The sequence below is a fragment of the Xiphophorus couchianus genome, chromosome 22, assembly GCF_001444195.1.
Source record: "Xiphophorus couchianus chromosome 22, X_couchianus-1.0, whole genome shotgun sequence".
NCBI classification, from domain to species: domain Eukaryota; kingdom Metazoa; phylum Chordata; class Actinopteri; order Cyprinodontiformes; family Poeciliidae; genus Xiphophorus; species Xiphophorus couchianus.
In genome coordinates this window covers 23,062,269-23,079,742 of record NC_040249.1, presented here as the reverse complement: position 1 = coordinate 23,079,742, position 17,474 = coordinate 23,062,269, and the positions used below count along the sequence as shown (strand labels likewise).

General features: G+C 36.2%; 2 protein-coding genes across 7 annotated transcripts in view; one reads left to right on the top strand and one right to left on the bottom strand.

Moving 5' to 3' along the window:
• Positions 1-548: 548 nt before the first annotated feature.
• On the bottom strand, positions 549-6,095 carry pcbd1 (pterin-4 alpha-carbinolamine dehydratase/dimerization cofactor of hepatocyte nuclear factor 1 alpha). Of its 4 annotated transcripts, none has more exons than XM_028006256.1 (6): positions 6,079-6,095; positions 4,366-4,472; positions 2,836-2,967; positions 2,685-2,765; positions 2,547-2,559; positions 549-1,537 (listed from the first exon to the last, which is right to left on the bottom strand). In XM_028006256.1, exons 2-6 carry the CDS (start codon positions 4,366-4,368, stop codon positions 1,434-1,436), a joined length of 333 nt encoding a protein of 110 aa, XP_027862057.1. In that variant the 5' UTR covers positions 4,369-4,472; positions 6,079-6,095; the 3' UTR covers positions 549-1,433. The 4 variants fall into 4 exon arrangements, with proteins under 4 accessions (XP_027862057.1, XP_027862058.1, XP_027862055.1 ...); XM_028006257.1 differs by lacking the exon at positions 6,079-6,095 and adding an exon at positions 4,842-4,849; XM_028006254.1 differs by lacking the exon at positions 6,079-6,095 and having other exon boundaries at positions 4,366-4,546.
• Positions 6,096-6,390: 295 nt separating this feature from the next.
• Positions 6,391-17,474, top strand: part of LOC114137570 (heparan-alpha-glucosaminide N-acetyltransferase) — a 31,742-nt gene continuing 20,658 nt past the window's right edge. The window contains exons 1-7 of one of the 3 annotated variants that reach the window (XM_028006249.1): positions 6,391-6,659; positions 6,803-6,897; positions 7,699-7,820; positions 9,214-9,332; positions 12,523-12,592; positions 12,658-12,724; positions 15,661-15,734. In XM_028006249.1, coding sequence (XP_027862050.1) covers positions 6,548-6,659; positions 6,803-6,897; positions 7,699-7,820; positions 9,214-9,332; positions 12,523-12,592; positions 12,658-12,724; positions 15,661-15,734 — 659 coding nt within the window. In that variant the 5' untranslated portion in view covers positions 6,391-6,547. Of the gene's footprint in view, positions 6,660-6,753; positions 6,898-7,698; positions 7,821-9,213; positions 9,333-12,522; positions 12,593-12,657; positions 12,725-15,660; positions 15,735-17,474 lie in introns of all 3 variants that reach the window. The other 2 variants (XM_028006250.1, XM_028006251.1) reach the window with 2 other exon arrangements.

Here is a 17,474-nt window from a genome sequence, read left to right as displayed (position 1 = left end):
TGTGCTGAATTATCGTTCAGTCCGGTAACATTTACATCATATCTGCTTGTTAAACCTGATAAACTGAGTTTGGTCAGAGGCTCATTGAAAAAACAACCTAAAGACTAACGAACAACTCTTAACGACTCTCCATAAAGACTTTTTGCTGTAACCTTTACGCTAATAATGTATTTTCTCCACAGAAAATAAACAATCTGCCCTTTATTCTCATTAAATGATTGTATTAGTACTATGGGTTTACATGTAGTTCAAATAAAATGTTAAAATTACAAAATATTCAAATAAAGAAGCACTAGTATAAAGATTTGGGTCCAAAGTGTGGGCGAGGGGGCCGTTTGTGGCCCTTGAAATGAATTTATTCGGCCCCTAATGACATGTCAAGAATAGTTAAAAATGATTGAAGACCTCCAAAAATTTTGGAAAATGTCTTTTTCTTTTAATAAGTCAGTCTGAAGCCCTTTTTACGTTTTTGATATTTAAAGATATACAGATTTAATAAAATGTTTTATTTTTGAGCAGGATAAACAAACAAAAAATCACAAACTATGTTTTGCCGTTTTAATTTAATCAACTTTGTGGCCTCCCAGTAGTAAAAACATTTGCTTGTTTTGGTCTCCAAGGCCAAATGTTTGGACCTCTGTGTCTTTAGCTCATTAAAATAATGCATGTTGGCTTTTAATACATTAATCACATATCTTAAATTCTGTAACAAACTCACAACATGGTGACAATTTTAATATGTAAAAATATTTTTATAAAAGTTAATAACTTTAGTGTTTTGTTTGTAGCTTTTTTTTGTCTCTGGTATTTTCTGTCCAATTTCTTCTTAATTCAGTTGAAGCTAGCGCTAACTAGCTGCTAATATACCCCTGCTAGCTAGCTAGCCCTTTGTGTCCGTCATGGGTGATGGGCAAATTGACACTAAATGTTCCAGTAATATTCTTTTTATATCTATTTTTCTTTGAATCATTTTCCACAGGAGAAAATGTATCAAAACTTCTTTGGCCAAAAGTTTTTTGTTTTTATTTTAAAGCCCAAAAATTGAAATAAGGTGTTTTTTTTTTCTCTCTCTCTCTCTCTAAAGCTCTCAACAACTGATTGAGTCAGAACTTTTCTACCTTATAAGATACATAAATCACCCTGAGCCTGATAAAATGGCGTCTTGGTCATTATTTAGATACATCAGGTCACAAATGCAACCTAACATTTTATTACCGTAATACAAAAAACAACAGGCAGAACAAATCAATGTTTTTTCTGTAACAATGGAATGAATCATGATTGCTGGAATTACTCAAATCCTAACGTAACTTAAACCTGATTCTGTTTTCTCAGTTTCAGCAACAAACCAAATGGCTACATTTTTTCTTTTTCACAGAAAACAGAGTTGTCTGCTTTCATTTGGCGTTTGAAATCTGATCGATGTTTCTCAGTTAAAGCAGCTTCACATCAGGGAGGCCTGGTCGATGAAGGTGGCCAAAGTGATGTCGCGCTGAGACAATCCGCCGCAGTCGTGGGTGCTGAGCGTGATTTGGACCTGCAGGGATGAAAAAGAAGAACCGCACTGAACGATTGTTCAGTTTCTAAAGACCATGTAAACACACAAATTGGAATTACAAACATAAATTTGCTTAATGGAAACAAAACCATTTAAAAGAAACTCACTTTTTAAATTAAATTTGCACTAGAGTTGCTGCTTTTCCATTATAAATATGCGCAAAACTTTACAGATATTTTGCTAATGTCGAAAAATGCAATTGGATTGTTTCTATTAAATAAGAAACGCAATTACTGAATTAGTTCACGCAATAAGTCATTAAAAAAACCCACTACGCCATCCTCCTCCTACCGCTTCCTGTGTGTCGTCTTCGTCGTTTCTGCCAGTAGTAACATCCTGTTGTTGATCATGTGACTCTTGTGATGCTTAAAATGTTTGCAGTTTTGTGAAATGAATGTTGACATGGCCAAAAAAAAACCCACTTCACTGCAGGGCAATAACTTTACCAAAAACCAGGTGAGATTTTTTGGCATCGGTTTTTTAAAGCAAATTTATTTTTGCAATTGATTTGCGCAATTATGGTCAATGGAGAAGCAGTTAATTAGATGGGTTGTTTTAGTAATGAAATTGTTTTATTTCAGAAAACTGCAATAGAAACACTTTCTTTGCATCAAGAGTCACATGATCCACAACAGGATGTTACTACTGGCAGAAACGACAAAGAATATGACAGTAGTTGGAGGATGATGGCGCCACATGTTTTTTTTTTTTAAAGACTTATTGCGTGAACAAATGTATTAATTCTTATTTAATGGAAGCAACGCAATTACAAAATAGTTTTTTTCCCCAACTTCAGCAAAATTTTGTACACATTTTTGGAAACGCAGCTACTGGTATAAGTCCAATTTAAGTGATTGATTTCATGCATTAATTTAAACTGATAAACATGAAATTATGAGATAATCTCATATATAACATCGCTAAGTCATAATTAAGAAACAAGTTGGATTTTCTTTTTCATCAGAGTGGCATCTATGGCCTTCCATACAATTGAGATCCTCCTATAAAAAGAAGGTATTTTTTCTTACCTAAATGTTGAACGTGAGATTTTAATGCTGTAATAGAGGTTATCCAATTTATTTTTGCACATATTTACCATCACATAAACTCAGCTGATGTTTGGTACCTTGTTGTAAACGTTAAACCACTCGGGATGATGGTCCATCTTCTCCGCTTGTAAAGCCACTCTGGACATGAACCCGAAAGCCTGCAGGCGGAGCGGAAGCGTCACGCAGTCACGTTCAGACGGCGTTCATAAGCGGCTTTGATGAACAAACCTGATTGAAGTCTTTGAAAATGAATTCTTTGTAGATGGCGTCGCGGCCGACCGTCTCCACCCACTGGGCGTTTCGCAGCAGCGGCAGCAGGTGAGCGCGCTCCTCTTCGCTCAGAGTCTGGATCTTACCGGCCTGCAGCGTGGCAGAAACAGGAGGGAGAGAAAGAAAACATGGACATCTCTGCCCAAAAAACTCAGCAATTTCCTAAAGTCAAATAAAAATACAGGGACATTTCTGAGTTTCTAATTGCTAGAAAAAAAACGGTAATATTTAGATTAATCTCAGAAATTTTCTTCAAAAACCTGGAGATTTGAGTTTCAAAAGTTGAAAATTAATTTAAACTTTTTAAATTAATTTCAAAAGTAAATTTGAGTTTACATTTAAAACTCAAATTTTCTTGTTTAGAAAATTTCTGCAATCAGTCTCAGAATTTGAGTTTTTTCTAGCATATTTTCGACTTTAGTCAAAAAGCTCAAATATTTCCTTTAAATTTTCTGCATTTCAAATTTTGAAAGTTTTTGACTTTTGAAACTTTTACTTCCTTGTAAAATTTGGACTTTCCAAACTCAGAAGTCAAGATCTTTCTGGAATTATTTTTCTAGCAAATATTTTTTACTTTTGGAGCTCAGATATTTTCTTGTTTCTTCTAGAAATGTTTTGACACTCAAAAAATGTCCAGGTAGAAATTTTCAGACTAATATAAAAAGTATTATTTTTTTTTATTCCCAGCAAATCTTTTGCTTTCCAAAGTCATAAAATTCCGTTTTGTTTATTTTTTTTTAGAAAATTTCTCAGATGAATCCCAACATTTCTGATTTTTTCCTAGCAAATTTTCAACTATTTAAACTCTGATTTTCTTGTTCTTTTTCTAGAAATTTTCTGGGTCCCATAAATCGAAAATATTTCACTTTTCAAACTCAGGAAATTTCAATTTTTTTGTAGAAAATGTTTAAAATTTATCTCGAATTTATAGTTTTTTCTATCAAATTGTCGACTTTTGGAGCTGTGAAAGTTTCCTTATTTTCTCTGCAAGCTTTCTGTGATGTTTTTGTCATATAGTTGCTCCTCTTGCTGCCCCTCTGCCTCGCGGGTTGAAGAGGGGCAGCTTCTCAAACACAAACACTGATTGGCTGAAAACGCGTCCATCTGGAAACAATCAGCCGCCGCATTTCTGCTTTAGAAAATTTAAATGTGTTTTCTGTTGGTTGAGGGGTTTGTCTGCAAGCATTTGGTCATTTTTTTACTATTTATTCAAAGTCACATGATTTTAGTCAGCTGTTTGAACCAAGCAGATGTTTCTTTTTCCCTGCGTGGATCCGCGCTGTGACGTCATCAGGTATCATAGCAACAGTGTAATCTGCTCAATCAGTGACATTATCATCAGCTCACAAACAAATCCCCTCTGGCTCCAACACGCAAACTCAGCAGAAAGTCAGGATAAACCTGCGCATTTCTGCATAAATGCCGCACATTCCTGTTCATTGTGGTGTAAAAACGCCGGAAGTGAAGCAACAGGTTGCGCGTACTCACCATGTTGGAAGAGAGGCAGCTCTGCTGTGGGAGCCGCTGACTGCAGCTGGACCTAATCCATCTGAAACGGGGAGCTGGGGGTCCTGAGAGACCGTCTCTGCGGAAGCCTGAGCAGAAATCATCCCAGACAGAAGCGAGTTCAGCCGCAGGTTTAATCATAAACACGCATCTGCTGCACCAGGCATTCGTGAGGCCAGCTGCTGTTTGACCTGTGATGACATTCTGCCTCCTGGACTCACTAAAAATAATCAATATTCTGCACAAACAGTGAAGCTAAGGTTAATGTTCAATCAAATGCAGGGGAATCACACACAAATCAGCTCCAAATAGTGAATAAAAAGCTATTAAAACAGATAAAACAGGAAATAAATACATGTTTAGTTTAATAAAGAAGAAAAAAATAAATGCCAATAATAAAAGTACAGATTTTTATTATTTACAAATGTTTTTTTTAGACCCAACAGAACATAACTTACGCTTTAACCTTTAGTGCAAAAGTGGGCGGGGCTAAATCAGCTCCTGTCAAGATGATTGGTCTGAATTGGACCAGATTCTACAAGTCAATCAATCAGACGTTAGACAATGTTTAATAATGGACAGACAAATTAATTATATTTTAACTATGCATATTTAATTAGATGTATAGATCAAATTTCTGGCAACTTTGGTGCCAGAAATTTGTAAATGTATTTATTTAATATATTTATTTATTTATTATTTTAGTTATTAAATTTGATTATTTAGTTAGTTGATTGAGTGTTAAATATCTAAATAAATAAGTAAATCAATTAGAAAGTGCTCATATGAATATGCCACCATTTTTATCCAGTTATTAAAATTCAAGTTTATTCAAAATTCAAAATATGTTATTCCTTTATTTATTTATTTATTATTAATCCCAAAGGTAAATTAAATAAATATATGTGTATGTTATTAAGTAAATAAATATATATTATATATAAATACATTTTTAACAATTCTTTTGTTTATTATGTTGTGGCACTTTTGGCCCTCCGTAGAGAACACTAAAAGTTACTCTGTGGATTAAATATCATTGAAAACTATGAAATAGTGGGTAAGTTTGGTAAAAATAAAACGCATCAGGAAAGACAGACTTTCTATTCAGTATTCTAAGGAATAAAATTCCCTATTTTCAGTAAACAAAATAAATCAAACATTATTTTTTCACATTAAAATGTCACATTTTGAATTAACCATCACACTGAGCTGTAAGGTAGCATTAGGTTTGAATATTGTATTAAATTTGAGTATAGAAGGCAACAGATGTAAAAACTAAAGAGTGCAGAAACCCTGAGAGCATATCAGCAGATCTGGAAGGTCGTAACAAAGGAGGTCAAAGGTTAACCGGCTCCTCCGGTGAGATTTGCCCCAGTGAACTCATCTGTCACTGGGAGCGCTGGACGAAATGAACTAGTTAATGAAATGAAGACGTGACTGGGATCAGCATTTACCAGTTGGCTGCATTTCAGGAGATTGGGACAAAAACTGGAGATGACGGGGTTAAGACAATGTTTTTCAAAGTGGCTGCCGCCAGAGGGCGCTAGAGGGAAGGAGGAAAAAAGAAAACAAAAATGGCAAAAATAAAAACACTAATACGATTTTATACTACAGTTTTAACTATATTTTTATTGTAAAATTATTCTAGTTTACAGTCATTATTAAGTTAAAATAATTTATTGAAAAGTTATTTACCACACTCATCTTTCTGATTGGATTGCTAGCATAGTTAGCATAGCAAGCAAGTGCGAAATGAAGTTTGCCGACAAGAAAAAGACCGAAGGAACCGTCCAGCTGCCCGCCTGCGGAGGACATTGAATAATAAATAAAAGTTAAATAAAATATTTTACAAGTTGAAATCTCTTTAGATATTTTGTAGCATTATCTGCGGGTTTTCAAAGAGGGTCCAGACCCGAAGCTAATGCTATTTGGGATTCATGGCGTGGAAAAATATGGGAGCCTCTGGGTTAAGAAATGCATATAAACGCTTCTAAAATCATAATAAACTTTAGATTTTCTATCAATCTTCCATTTCGGAATTTATAACGATGTATTGGCCGGATATATGACTGAAAGCAGAGTCTCAGTGACCTTTGACCGGGTTTTACGCAGGTGGGAGAGCTGTAAAGATGAGCAGAAGGACAGATAGTTTCCAAGAACCGACATGCAATCCAGCAGGCTGCGCTTTGCAGGCCTGTTAGTTTTACTCCTGGTTGCCTGTAGCGGAGGAGGATTCATCAAAAATGAGGAGTTTTATTCTGTATTTTCAGAGGACGGTGAGTGACGTTTGGCTCAGTCTGATTTCTGTCGCATATTTTCTGTTTTCCTCCAGCTCGTCTGAAACGTGTTGTGATGTGAAACGCCCTTTAGATGTCGTGTTTTTATGATGAAGTCCATAAATCAACTTGAATCTCTGCAGAACTTCCTCTGAAAATGGACCAGGCTCTGCTCACGTTTCACAACAAGCTAACAGAACCGGTCCGGGTTTTCTACACCTCAGATTACTGCTACAAGGTAACGGAAAATCACTTCATAACAAACTAAAAAGTTAGCTACAAACTAAATCTTTACTTTGTCGTTAAATCTTGCTCACAAAAAAATTGGTGAGCAATTGGTTAGCATGCTAACTAAGCTAAATATCAAGTTGACAAGCTAACTTTGCTAAATATTTAGTTTACTATCTTTAATTAAAAACAATTTTTTTGTTTATAATTTAATTATGTCAGGCCAAGGCCACATTTAGCTTGTCATTTACTTATCAAGGTAAGAACTTGACTGTATAACTAAATATTTAGTTGGTAAACCAAATATTTAGCTTATTTAGCTTGATAACTAAATAAGTACATGTAAGTACATGTCTCCAAACTAAAAATCTAGTTAGGAAGCTAGCTAAGCTAAATATTTAGTTGATAGTTTTATTATTCTACACCAAACTAAATATTTAGCTGATAGTTTAGTTGACAAAAGTCAGCTAAAGAAGCTAGTTTATAACTAAATATTTGGCAAGCGAGCTAACTAAACTAAATATTTTGTTTACAATCTGATTATTTGGCTCCAAGCTAAATATTTAATTTAGCTAAGTAAATATTTAGTCTGAATCTGTGACATTCTTTAATGAATAACAAGGTGAAAATATGACCTTTTTTTCTCTTATGACAGGGTAAATAACCCAAATAATTTCTGTTTTAATCCCATATTATGTGTACTTTATTTTCTTTTTGTTCATATTTTTTGTAATTCACATTTAACTTTATGTAATTTAGAGACAGATTTAGTTGTTTAAATGAAAATTTCTGCCTGTTTTTAATGTTCCAGTGTGTGAAGCAGCAGCTGGTCACCGTGAAGCCCAACAACAACAATGCGTCTGCAATAATCAGCACTAAATTCGCCCTGACGCTGCAGGTTGAACCGCAGACCAGGAACTCAACGCTCTGCAGGTGAAAACCAGCTGCTAGCATCGCTAACATTCACCGTTTCTCCTGCTAGCTTACAGACGGTGGCATCAGCATCCTGCGGGATTATTTACTGGCCTGTTTGAGAAACCGTGACCTGCTTTTGGGAGCTGAGTGACGTTGTCTCTGAAACCTCTGAGGTTATTGATCAGGAAGCTTTCGGGGGTTAATGAGAGCCAATATGCTAAAATTGATGAAAATGGTTTACTAAAACCTGAAGGCAACTGGAGAACAGAGACATTTTCCATCTTTATAAACTGAGCTGTGTGTTTGTGGATGGATTTACTCCCATAATCACCTTTATTTTTCTCGTCTTTGTTCTTCTGTGATCAATGCTGAGGTCTCTAACCAGGCGATTGATTTGCTTTCCCCGGTGAGAGAAAAAAACCCGTCAGAGTGACAGCCGGTCTGTCATTGCAGCTCCGGATCGATAGCAACATGCAATCCATGTTTCTGTTCCTGAAACTGGAGACAATCAGAGGTCAGGAGATTTACGCTGCGCTGCTAACGTTTTAGCTTTTTTTTTTTTTTTACACTTAATAAGGTGACAAATAATGAAACGTTGGAACATTTTGACATTTTAGGGAAATTATGCAATTATTTAAAGACATATTGATCTAAAAACAATGTTGAGCTGCAGTCAACTTCTCCAGGGCATTTTTATAAATAATATTTTTGATCTTCATAGTTTTTTTTTTAATTAAAATTTTGAATTAAAAATAAAAAGACACATTAATTTTTTTCACGAAGTTAAATCAAAACAAACTTTTATTGTTTTAGTTGAGTTAGAATTGCCAAAATGATTTCTATTTAGGTTTTTCGTAACTTGCCTTCAGTTCAAAAGTTTACATACATTTGCTGAGTATCATGGAGAGGGAGTGGATGAACTGTAAAACATGCCTTGTTCTTGTGCATTCAATGAAATTAATACACAGATTAAAATTTCACTTTTTTATTTTAAAATATTAGTTTGAATAAAACTATGCTAATTCTGCTGACTTATTTCTTTAGTTATTATGCTGAACCTTTTACATAATAAACAGTAAATGTGAGTTTTTCACTGAAATATTTTATTTTATGCCTAACTTTATCCATTTGTTAGATGAATCTTAAAAATAAAAAATTGTCATGACGTGGTTTTACCAACGAAAACTGAAGTTTGTGGTTGCAACGTTGTGGATGAATCTGGAATCGGTGTTTTTCATGGTTCTGCCACCAGGTGGAGCTCCTGACCTTCACAGGTGAATCTGAATCCATTAACACGTTTTTTTGTCTTTGCACTGTTTTGATGAGAAAAACAGCAGGCGGCTTTTACAGAAAAAACGGCATCAGATAAAAGCTTTTCAGGGAAATTTGTCTGTTGGTGTTGTGGCTGCAGATGGAGTCGAACATATAAGGAGGGAGGCCATTACTCTGTTTGGATGCAGACGCCCGCGGCCTCCGCTGACCCAATCTGCAGCGTCTCAGTGGATAAGAGTCCAAACAATGCTTACGTGCGTAAGTATAACACACTCAATGAGGACGCAGTGACAGAACCGACATTTGGGCCACACGGAGCCCAACGTTTACTTACCTGAGTCAGAACAGAAGAACATTAGGGCCACTGGAAATAAATACTTTTTTGTTGAAATTGTTTATGTACCATCAAGAAAATCTAGCCTTAAAACTCTAATCTACCAAATACATTTGCAACAACAAGCAAATTACCGTCACCATCCTAAAGGGATTTTTTTCTTGCCAAAGTCACTTTTGGGAAAAAATTACTCGGACCATTAATTTAGGGAGGTAATGCTATGCTAACTACATAACTGACATACACCTAAGAATGTTTGGCTTTTATTTGGATTTAGACATAGATTCAAACACAATTAGAATTAATTAGAAAAAAATTAACATTCTGAGATTAAGGTAAAAACATTTCCAAATGTCAGTTTAAAAAAATGTAATAACTGTGAAACTGAAGTCTTAAATCTCAGGAAAAGGACAGAATTCTGACTATTTTTCTGACAAAGAATATCTGAATTCTGAGGGGAAAAAAAGGTCAAAATTTCTAGACTAAAGTCAGAATTCTGAAAAAGAAACCATAAAAAATCTGAGATCAAAAATTCAGAGAAAAAATTCAGAATTCAGAGAAAAAAAAGCCTAAATTTTGAGAAAAAATAACACAGAGCGAAAAGCCAAAATTCTGCCAAAACTCTGAGATCAAAATCAAAATTCTGAGAAAAAAGTTGATATTCTGAGAAAAACATCAAAATTGTGAAGAAAAAGTCAAAATTCTCCAAAAAAGTCAAAATTATGAGGAAAAAGTCACAAGTTTGGAGAAAAAATAATAGGAATTCTTTGTTTCTTTTTTGTGGCCCTAATGTTCTTCCGTAGATCAGAACCGCTCCTCTCTCTGTGCATCGATCAGACCGGCGCGGCCGTCCTGAAAACGAATGAAAGGAGAAATGTGTGGTGCTGGTTGTGACACGGCGGCGTGCATTAGGCGGCGTGGAGGGATTAGAGGCGTAATGGGATTCTGAAAGCGTCTCTCTGCATAATGCACACTCTACTTAACAACACTGCAGATTATGCTCAGATCAGACTTTTAAGGCCAAGTGGCCATTATCTGCGCCGGTCAGTGTGACTTCGCCTTCCACAGCACGGCGAGCTTCCATTAGCTCTGCAGACCGGTGATTACTCCGACCGCCCCTGCGGACCGGATCAGCCTCAGTAATGTTCTGGTCAGCAGCTGGAAACGAGGCGACCCTGTTAGGAAAACCCGACCTCTTGTCGTTTCATCCGGCTTCGTTTTGTTATAAATGTTTGCTTTTACGCAACCAGAGGCGGGCAGAGAAGCCAAGAATTATACTCGTGTAAGAGAGAAAAAGTATTTGATAAAAAGTCTACTCAAGTTCTGAGTACACTGCAAAAACACAAAATCCTACCAAGTAATTTTGGTCAAGTTTCTAGTACAAATATCTTGGTACACTTGAAATAAGATTTAATGAACTTAAAGTAACTTTTCAGCGAGATATATGAGCTTGTTTTAAGTAAATAATTCCTTAATTTTGTTACAAAAGTTCTAGTTCCACTGGCAGATTATGTCATTTATTTCACCATCGTTACCTAGCAACGCCAGCCAAGCTCAACCCGTCGCCTAGCAACCCAGTTCTAGTTCCACTGGCAAATTATTTTTCTTATAAGAAAACATTTTTTCCTTAGCAAAACAATGCCAATGAAACTAGAACTTTTTCATCAGAATTAAGGAAAACAAGCTCGTATATCTCGCTGAAAAGTTACTTTATGTTAATTTTGACTTACTGAAATGAACTAAGATATTTACGCTAGAAACTACACCAAAGTTTCTTGGAAGGATTTTGTATTTTTGCAGTGAAACTAATCAAATTATCAATCATTTAATATCTAAAAATCACATCATCAGATGGAATAAAATATAAAGTTAGGTGAAAATCTTGGTATTTTAAGGACAAAAATGACAATAATTCATAAAGTAACAAAAAGTAACTAAATCGGGCAAAATAAAATGTTTCCAAATCTGTTTCTTTCAATAAAAAACTTATGAAACTTTTAACAAAACTGCAAGTGTGTGTCTGGTGAATTTTGGTTAAAACATGTTTGTTTTTCATTCAGTGGGTAGAAAATACAGAAATTTTACTCAAGTCAGAGTAGAAATACTTCATAATAAAATTACTCAAGTAAAAAGTACAGCATAGGAAAAATACTCCTAAAATTATATATTTTTAGAAAGGTTACTCCAGTCAATGTAACTGAGTAAATGTAACTAGTTACTACCAAACTGACCAAAATCGCCTGCTGACTCCATGTTTCTCACCAGGATCGGCTGTTATTTTGTTTTCTTTCCCTCTAAATATGTCGGCCTGTCAGTGAATGTGGACTTTAAATTGAGTTTAATCGGAAGGGCAGCAAATAAAGGAAAATGCTATAATGTGATTTATGATCGGGAGTTGGGAACGCTGGGATTTTTCCGATCAAATTAAATGAGCAGAACTGCATGCATTATTCCCCTGAATTAAAAATGGCTTCTTTCTGTTTGTTTTTCCACTTTGGACAAACACTGTCGCTTTAAATTACCTGCGGCTTGATGAGAGGACTCAATGAAGCTGGGTAATCTGTTTTAATCAGTTAAACTCTTCAAAAGGGATGAGAAAACTATCCAAACCATGTTAACTTTCGATTTTCACACATTACAAAAATAGACTTCAATTCAGTTTTGGTGAAGTTTTTTTATGCTAAACCAATAAAACAAAAGAAGAGGACATGAAAAATCTGAAAGGTGTGGCTTGCATTTTTGGTCAGTGCTTTGTTTTTGTCTTTTGTTTTTTTTGCTACGTCTCTACTAGGGATCCAACGATCCACTTTTTTACTTCCAATACCGATATCTGAGATGTAGCATCAGCCAATACCGATCCGATACAGAAAAATGGCACTGATTTGACTTAAACCTTCATAAATTAAGTGTAAGGCTGAAATGATTAATCGGAATTAATCATTTCAGCCTAAATTAAAATAATCGGCAGCTAAACTAGGCAACAACATGTTTTTCTTATTTAAAAAGGGAATAGAAATAGTTGTTTATTAGCATCTTTTGATGCATTTCTAAAGTAACAGGAGATGAATACACAATCCCAGCCTGCTAACTTCCTGTTGTCCTTCATTTTTCCAGCTCTTCTGGTGGCGGCTCTGCTACTGGCTGTTATTGTGTTATTATCTGTTGTGGTGCCTTACGTCTACAGGTATGGATATGTTTCATACGTCATTACTGATCACTCTTCCATCCCTCAGTTGTCTTTTCTTGCAGGAGGCGTTGCACATCTGAATGTATTAAAATAATCTGCTGCCAAGATCCTCTGCACTCCGTGGATAATGTGAGTAATACGCTTCTTTAATGAATGCATTAGATTACTACCCTAATGAATGGAGTTAGCTGTAAAACTCCATTGATTTAATTTAGAAATGTTTTAAATGCATAAACATTATGTTAAATGAGACTTTTATACTTTTATTTGGGTTTCTACAGCTTCTAAAAACAGTACAAGCACTTAGAAAAACAAACAATCATCCAGCCATTTCTGAATGTTTTCTGTTGTCTGGAAAACGAGCCTTTCAAATATGTTCAGAATGCATCATCAAAAATCAGCAGGCACTGCCCGTTACCTAGCAACCCTAGTAAAGCCCAGCCCGTTACCTAGCAACCCAAACTGAGCCCAGGCCGTTACACTGCAAAAACACAAAATCTTCTAGTGCAAACATGATAAAAATAACTTATAAGTAACTTTTCAGCAAAATAACAGAAATTTATTTTAAGTCAATATTTCCTTAATATTGACTAGAACTATTTACTAGTGAAATAATCTGCAGTGTCGCAACCCCAGTGAAGTCCAGCCCGTTGCCTAGCAATCCGAGCGGCATTCCACCCATCACCTAGCAACCCAAACTGAGCACGTTTGGTCTGCTGGTTTTACCTCTGTATGCGCTGTACAATGGCTGCTGGAAAACACTTGCTGCATTCTTGTTGGTGGTGCAGGAGGCTCCACTTCTGCTTTTCAAAGACATACAGTTGTATAATTATGCATCTGTTTGCAGCCATTTTCACATCTGAGTGTAAACGTTGAGTTTCGGGCAGCAGCTTATCTGGATTTAAAGTGACAGAGGACATAAAACATCTCATTCTGAAACTGAGCAGATTAAAATCTGATTATTTAAGAAGGATGTTGTGCAAAAAAATTTAATAGACATGTTTTGTATAAACAGTAGACCTATCCTAAGGAAGCATTATGGGAAACCTTAAGTCGTTTAAAAAAATGTATGTTTTTTTTTTATGTCTTGTTGGCTCCGTCATCCAGAACATTCATGTTGGTGTGAAAGTACTCTGGGAAAAATACTTTTTATATTTTTATTTTGAAATCGAACACATTGCCACGATCCAGTTCTTAGTACACTAAAATTGCTGTGAGCCTCCAATCATCAGGCCGTTTGAGAGACACTAATTGAATGATTGATACAAACGTTGGCAGAGCAGAGCTTTTATGGGAGCGGTGGAGCGCCGCGTCCGTCCAATCGTCTCCGTTCCTGGCAGGGGCTGCAGTGTGTCTTTGGTGAGCATGAATAGCTCCTCTCATTGGAACAAGCAACATGTCTCTGTCTTCCATATGCCGTCTGCATGGCATGCAGATCCATCATGACATATTAGCGCCGGTGTCTTCATGCTCTGGCGCTTCATCCTGGTGCACGGAGGCCAGTAAGGCTGGCTAATCCAACTGGGAGGGCAGCAGGCCACGAAGGAGCTGCTGCCTTCAAAGAGAGAGAGAAACAATTTTTAACTGTTTTGACCCCGGCGGCCATTTGATCTATCGCATTCATCAGAATTTGAACATTTTATTAGAGATGAAACGTCTTCATATTCAGTTCCACTTCGGGACATCAACCCCAGACTGGAATAAAGAAGGTTCATAAGGAAAACAGGAGATCTGTCACCACTTTCCAAAGATCTGAAATAAGACTCAAGCTGGCCCTCTCAGATGAAAACAAACAATCTTATAAACCACTAAACACCAAGCTAGCTAAGAACTAGCTACTGCTACCAATGTCACTGTCCACCATTGCAGGTGTTGGAGCACTAAGTGAATCAACAGACCAAAGATTGATGCTAGCATCATGTAACGCGTCAAAGCTAGCAGCTGTATTTACTGTTAGCTTGCTGTAGCAATATGATAACAATAAGCAGCTTTACTTGCTGGGTGTGCTAGGCTTTAGCAATAAGATCTGTCCAGCTGAGCTTACTGTTAGCTATAAGCAATACAAGAACACTGTCCACCATTGCAGGTGTTGGAGCACTAAGTGAATCAACAGACCAAAGATTGATGCTAGCATCATGTAACGCGTCAAAGCTAGCAGCTGTATTTACTGTTAGCTTGCTGTAGCAATATGATAACAATAAGCAGCTTTACTTGCTGGGTGTGCTAGGCTTTAGCAATAAGATCTGTCCAGCTGAGCTTACTGTTAGCTATAAGCAATACAAGAAAAAGCTGTATTTACTCTTACCTCATTATTTGCAATATAACAAGTAGCTAAACATGCAGTTAGCTAGGTATCAGCAACAAGATCAGTTCAGCTAAGCTTATTGTTAACTATATATTAGCAATGTAATAGTTACACTTACCGTTAGCTAGATATTGGCAATAGAAGCTTACAGATAAGCTAGGTATTAGCAATGCAATCAGCTAAGCTCATTTTTAGCTAGCTATTAACAACATAATAACAGTTAAAAGGTAAGCATACTTTTAGTTTTTAGTAATAAGATAAGAGCTAACAGATAAATTCACTGTTTGGTAGGTTTTAGCATAAGATTAGCCAAGCTAACTGTTACGTTGACATTAGTAATATGATAATTAACAGCTAACCTTACTGTTAGCAAGCAATAATATCAGCTATGGTGAATGTTGGCTGGCTATTACCACAATGATAGCGGTTAGCTTTGAGCAATGAGATCAGCCAAGCTAAGCTTACTCTTTAGCTAATGTCAAAGTAAATAGCTGATTTGACCTTTTGTGGTTTGTAAATTGAAAAGTTTACAGTTTGGACTCTGAGATATGGGCATTTTAAAAGTTGTGTTTATAAAAGTTTTGCATATTTAAAAAGTTTATTTGAAAGTGTCTTGAACTCTGCTTGTGTGTCCTTTGCTTCAATTACACAGCCGAATATAACCAACACATATTTGGAATAAAATTACAGCCAAACTACCCTCATTTGAATGTAATTTGAGTGCTGAAGCTATTTTATCTCCTGGCTGTTATTTCTACAGGAGGCTGCTGAGGCTGCGCATGTTGGCGGTGAAGCCAAGCCGTCGCGTCTGCTCTCCTTGGATGCTTTCCGAGGGTATGTACGCCATCAACAACCATCCTTTTTATCAGGCTATCACCACATGGGCCCATTCACATGCTAATCCTTTTTACAGCAGTCAAGGCATGATGAAGATCTACAGGCCCAGTATAATAAATAATTACATGGGTCACCGTCTGGCCACATGCTCCCTGAAGCTGTTGTTATGAGGCGGTGTAGCTTTGGGCATGGTTTCTGATATGAGAGCGCTGCCGGTTTGGAACAGAGTGTTTCTGTTGGATAGGAGTGATGCATGTGATTGAATCTGGGCTCCCTGTTTGCCTTAATTGTGGCCTGGGGGTAGACACAAAGCACGCCTCTGTGGAAACAGGATGCTGGTGTGGCTTTGACCTCCCCCTTGCCAAATAATTGATGTAATAATATCATCAACATATCAGCACACATCCACACGGCCATAGATCTCCTGCCAAACCAGAGAGCGAGAGGAAATTCAGCAGGACACGGATTACATCCAGCAGACGACCGGCATCATTTCCATCTGTGGCTTCCCCTCTGCAGGAAAATCAATTTGAATCTGTTCTGCACACATCCCAAATGTAATATGCAACATTTTTATGTAGTTTACGAGCAGTACCTGGAAAGACATGTTTCATCTTCAGATTTCACTGCAAAAACACAAAATCTTACCAAGTATCGGTCTGGTTCCAAGTGCAAATGTCTCAGTTCACTTGAAATAAGACAAAACTGGGTTAGACGTAGCTTTTCAGCAAGATAGAAGCTTTTTTTTTAGAGTCAATAATTAATTTTAATGAAAAAATTAATTCATTTATTTTAGTACCATTCCTAGATTAATACCTGCTCATACCTAATTTATCTGTAAGCTCTTATTGCCAATAACTAGCTAACAGTAACTTTAGCTGTAATGATATTGCTAATATCTAGTTAACAATAAGCTTAGCTGAATTGATCTTATTGCTAAAACCTAGCTAACTGAATCTTTACCTGTTAGCCGTTATAATATTGCTAAATTAGCTAGCTAAAAGGTAGATTAGCTGATGTTGTTGCTCTTCCCTAGCTTATCTGTAAACTCTTACTGCCAATAATAGCTAACAGTTTGTTTAGCTGTCAATATATTACTAATGTCTGGTTAAGAAGAATCCTAGATAAACTGATCTTATTGCTGGCTGCATGTTTAGATATTTGTTGTTGTATTGCGAATTGCTTGCCAACAGCAAACACAGTTAGTAGCTTTACTAGTGTACAGTAAACTTAGCTGTTAATGCTAGTAGCTAACAGTAAGCTTGGCTGCTATCATATTGCTAGTAGCTTAATAACAACTGAATTGATCTTATTGCTAATACCTAGCTAAACATGTTTAGCTATTTGTCGTTAGATTGCACATAGAGAGCTAACACTAAATATAGCAGCTGTTGCATTGCTGATAGCTGGTGAACAATAAATTAGCTGTTAATGTATTGCAAATAGCTAACAGTAAACTTAGCTGTTGTAATATTGCTAATGGCAAGTTAATAGCCTTAGCTGAACTGATCTTATTGCTAATACGTAGCATGCCCAGCATGTATCTGTGTTTATCATATTGCTATACGAGCCAACAGTGAATACTTACTTTTTTTTAATCAATATTAAGGAATTATTGACTTAAAACAAGCTTTTATAGCTTTCTGAAAAGTTACGTTTAAGTTATTTTTGTTTTATTTCAAGTGTACTTAGATGTTTGTGCAAGAAACTAGACCAAAAATACTTGGTGAGACTTTG

Coding starts and splice junctions, on each gene's coding strand:
- pcbd1 (XM_028006254.1), bottom strand. CDS start 4,524: ATGATTAAACCTGCGGCTGAACTCGCTTCTGTCTGGGATGATTTCTGC. Junction 2,968..4,365: donor GCTGCCTCTCTTCCAACATG/GTGAGTACGCGC, acceptor GCCACGCTGCAG/GCCGGTAAGATCCAGACTCT. Junction 2,766..2,835: donor TTTTCAAAGACTTCAATCAG/GTTTGTTCATCA, acceptor CTCCGCCTGCAG/GCTTTCGGGTTCATGTCCAG.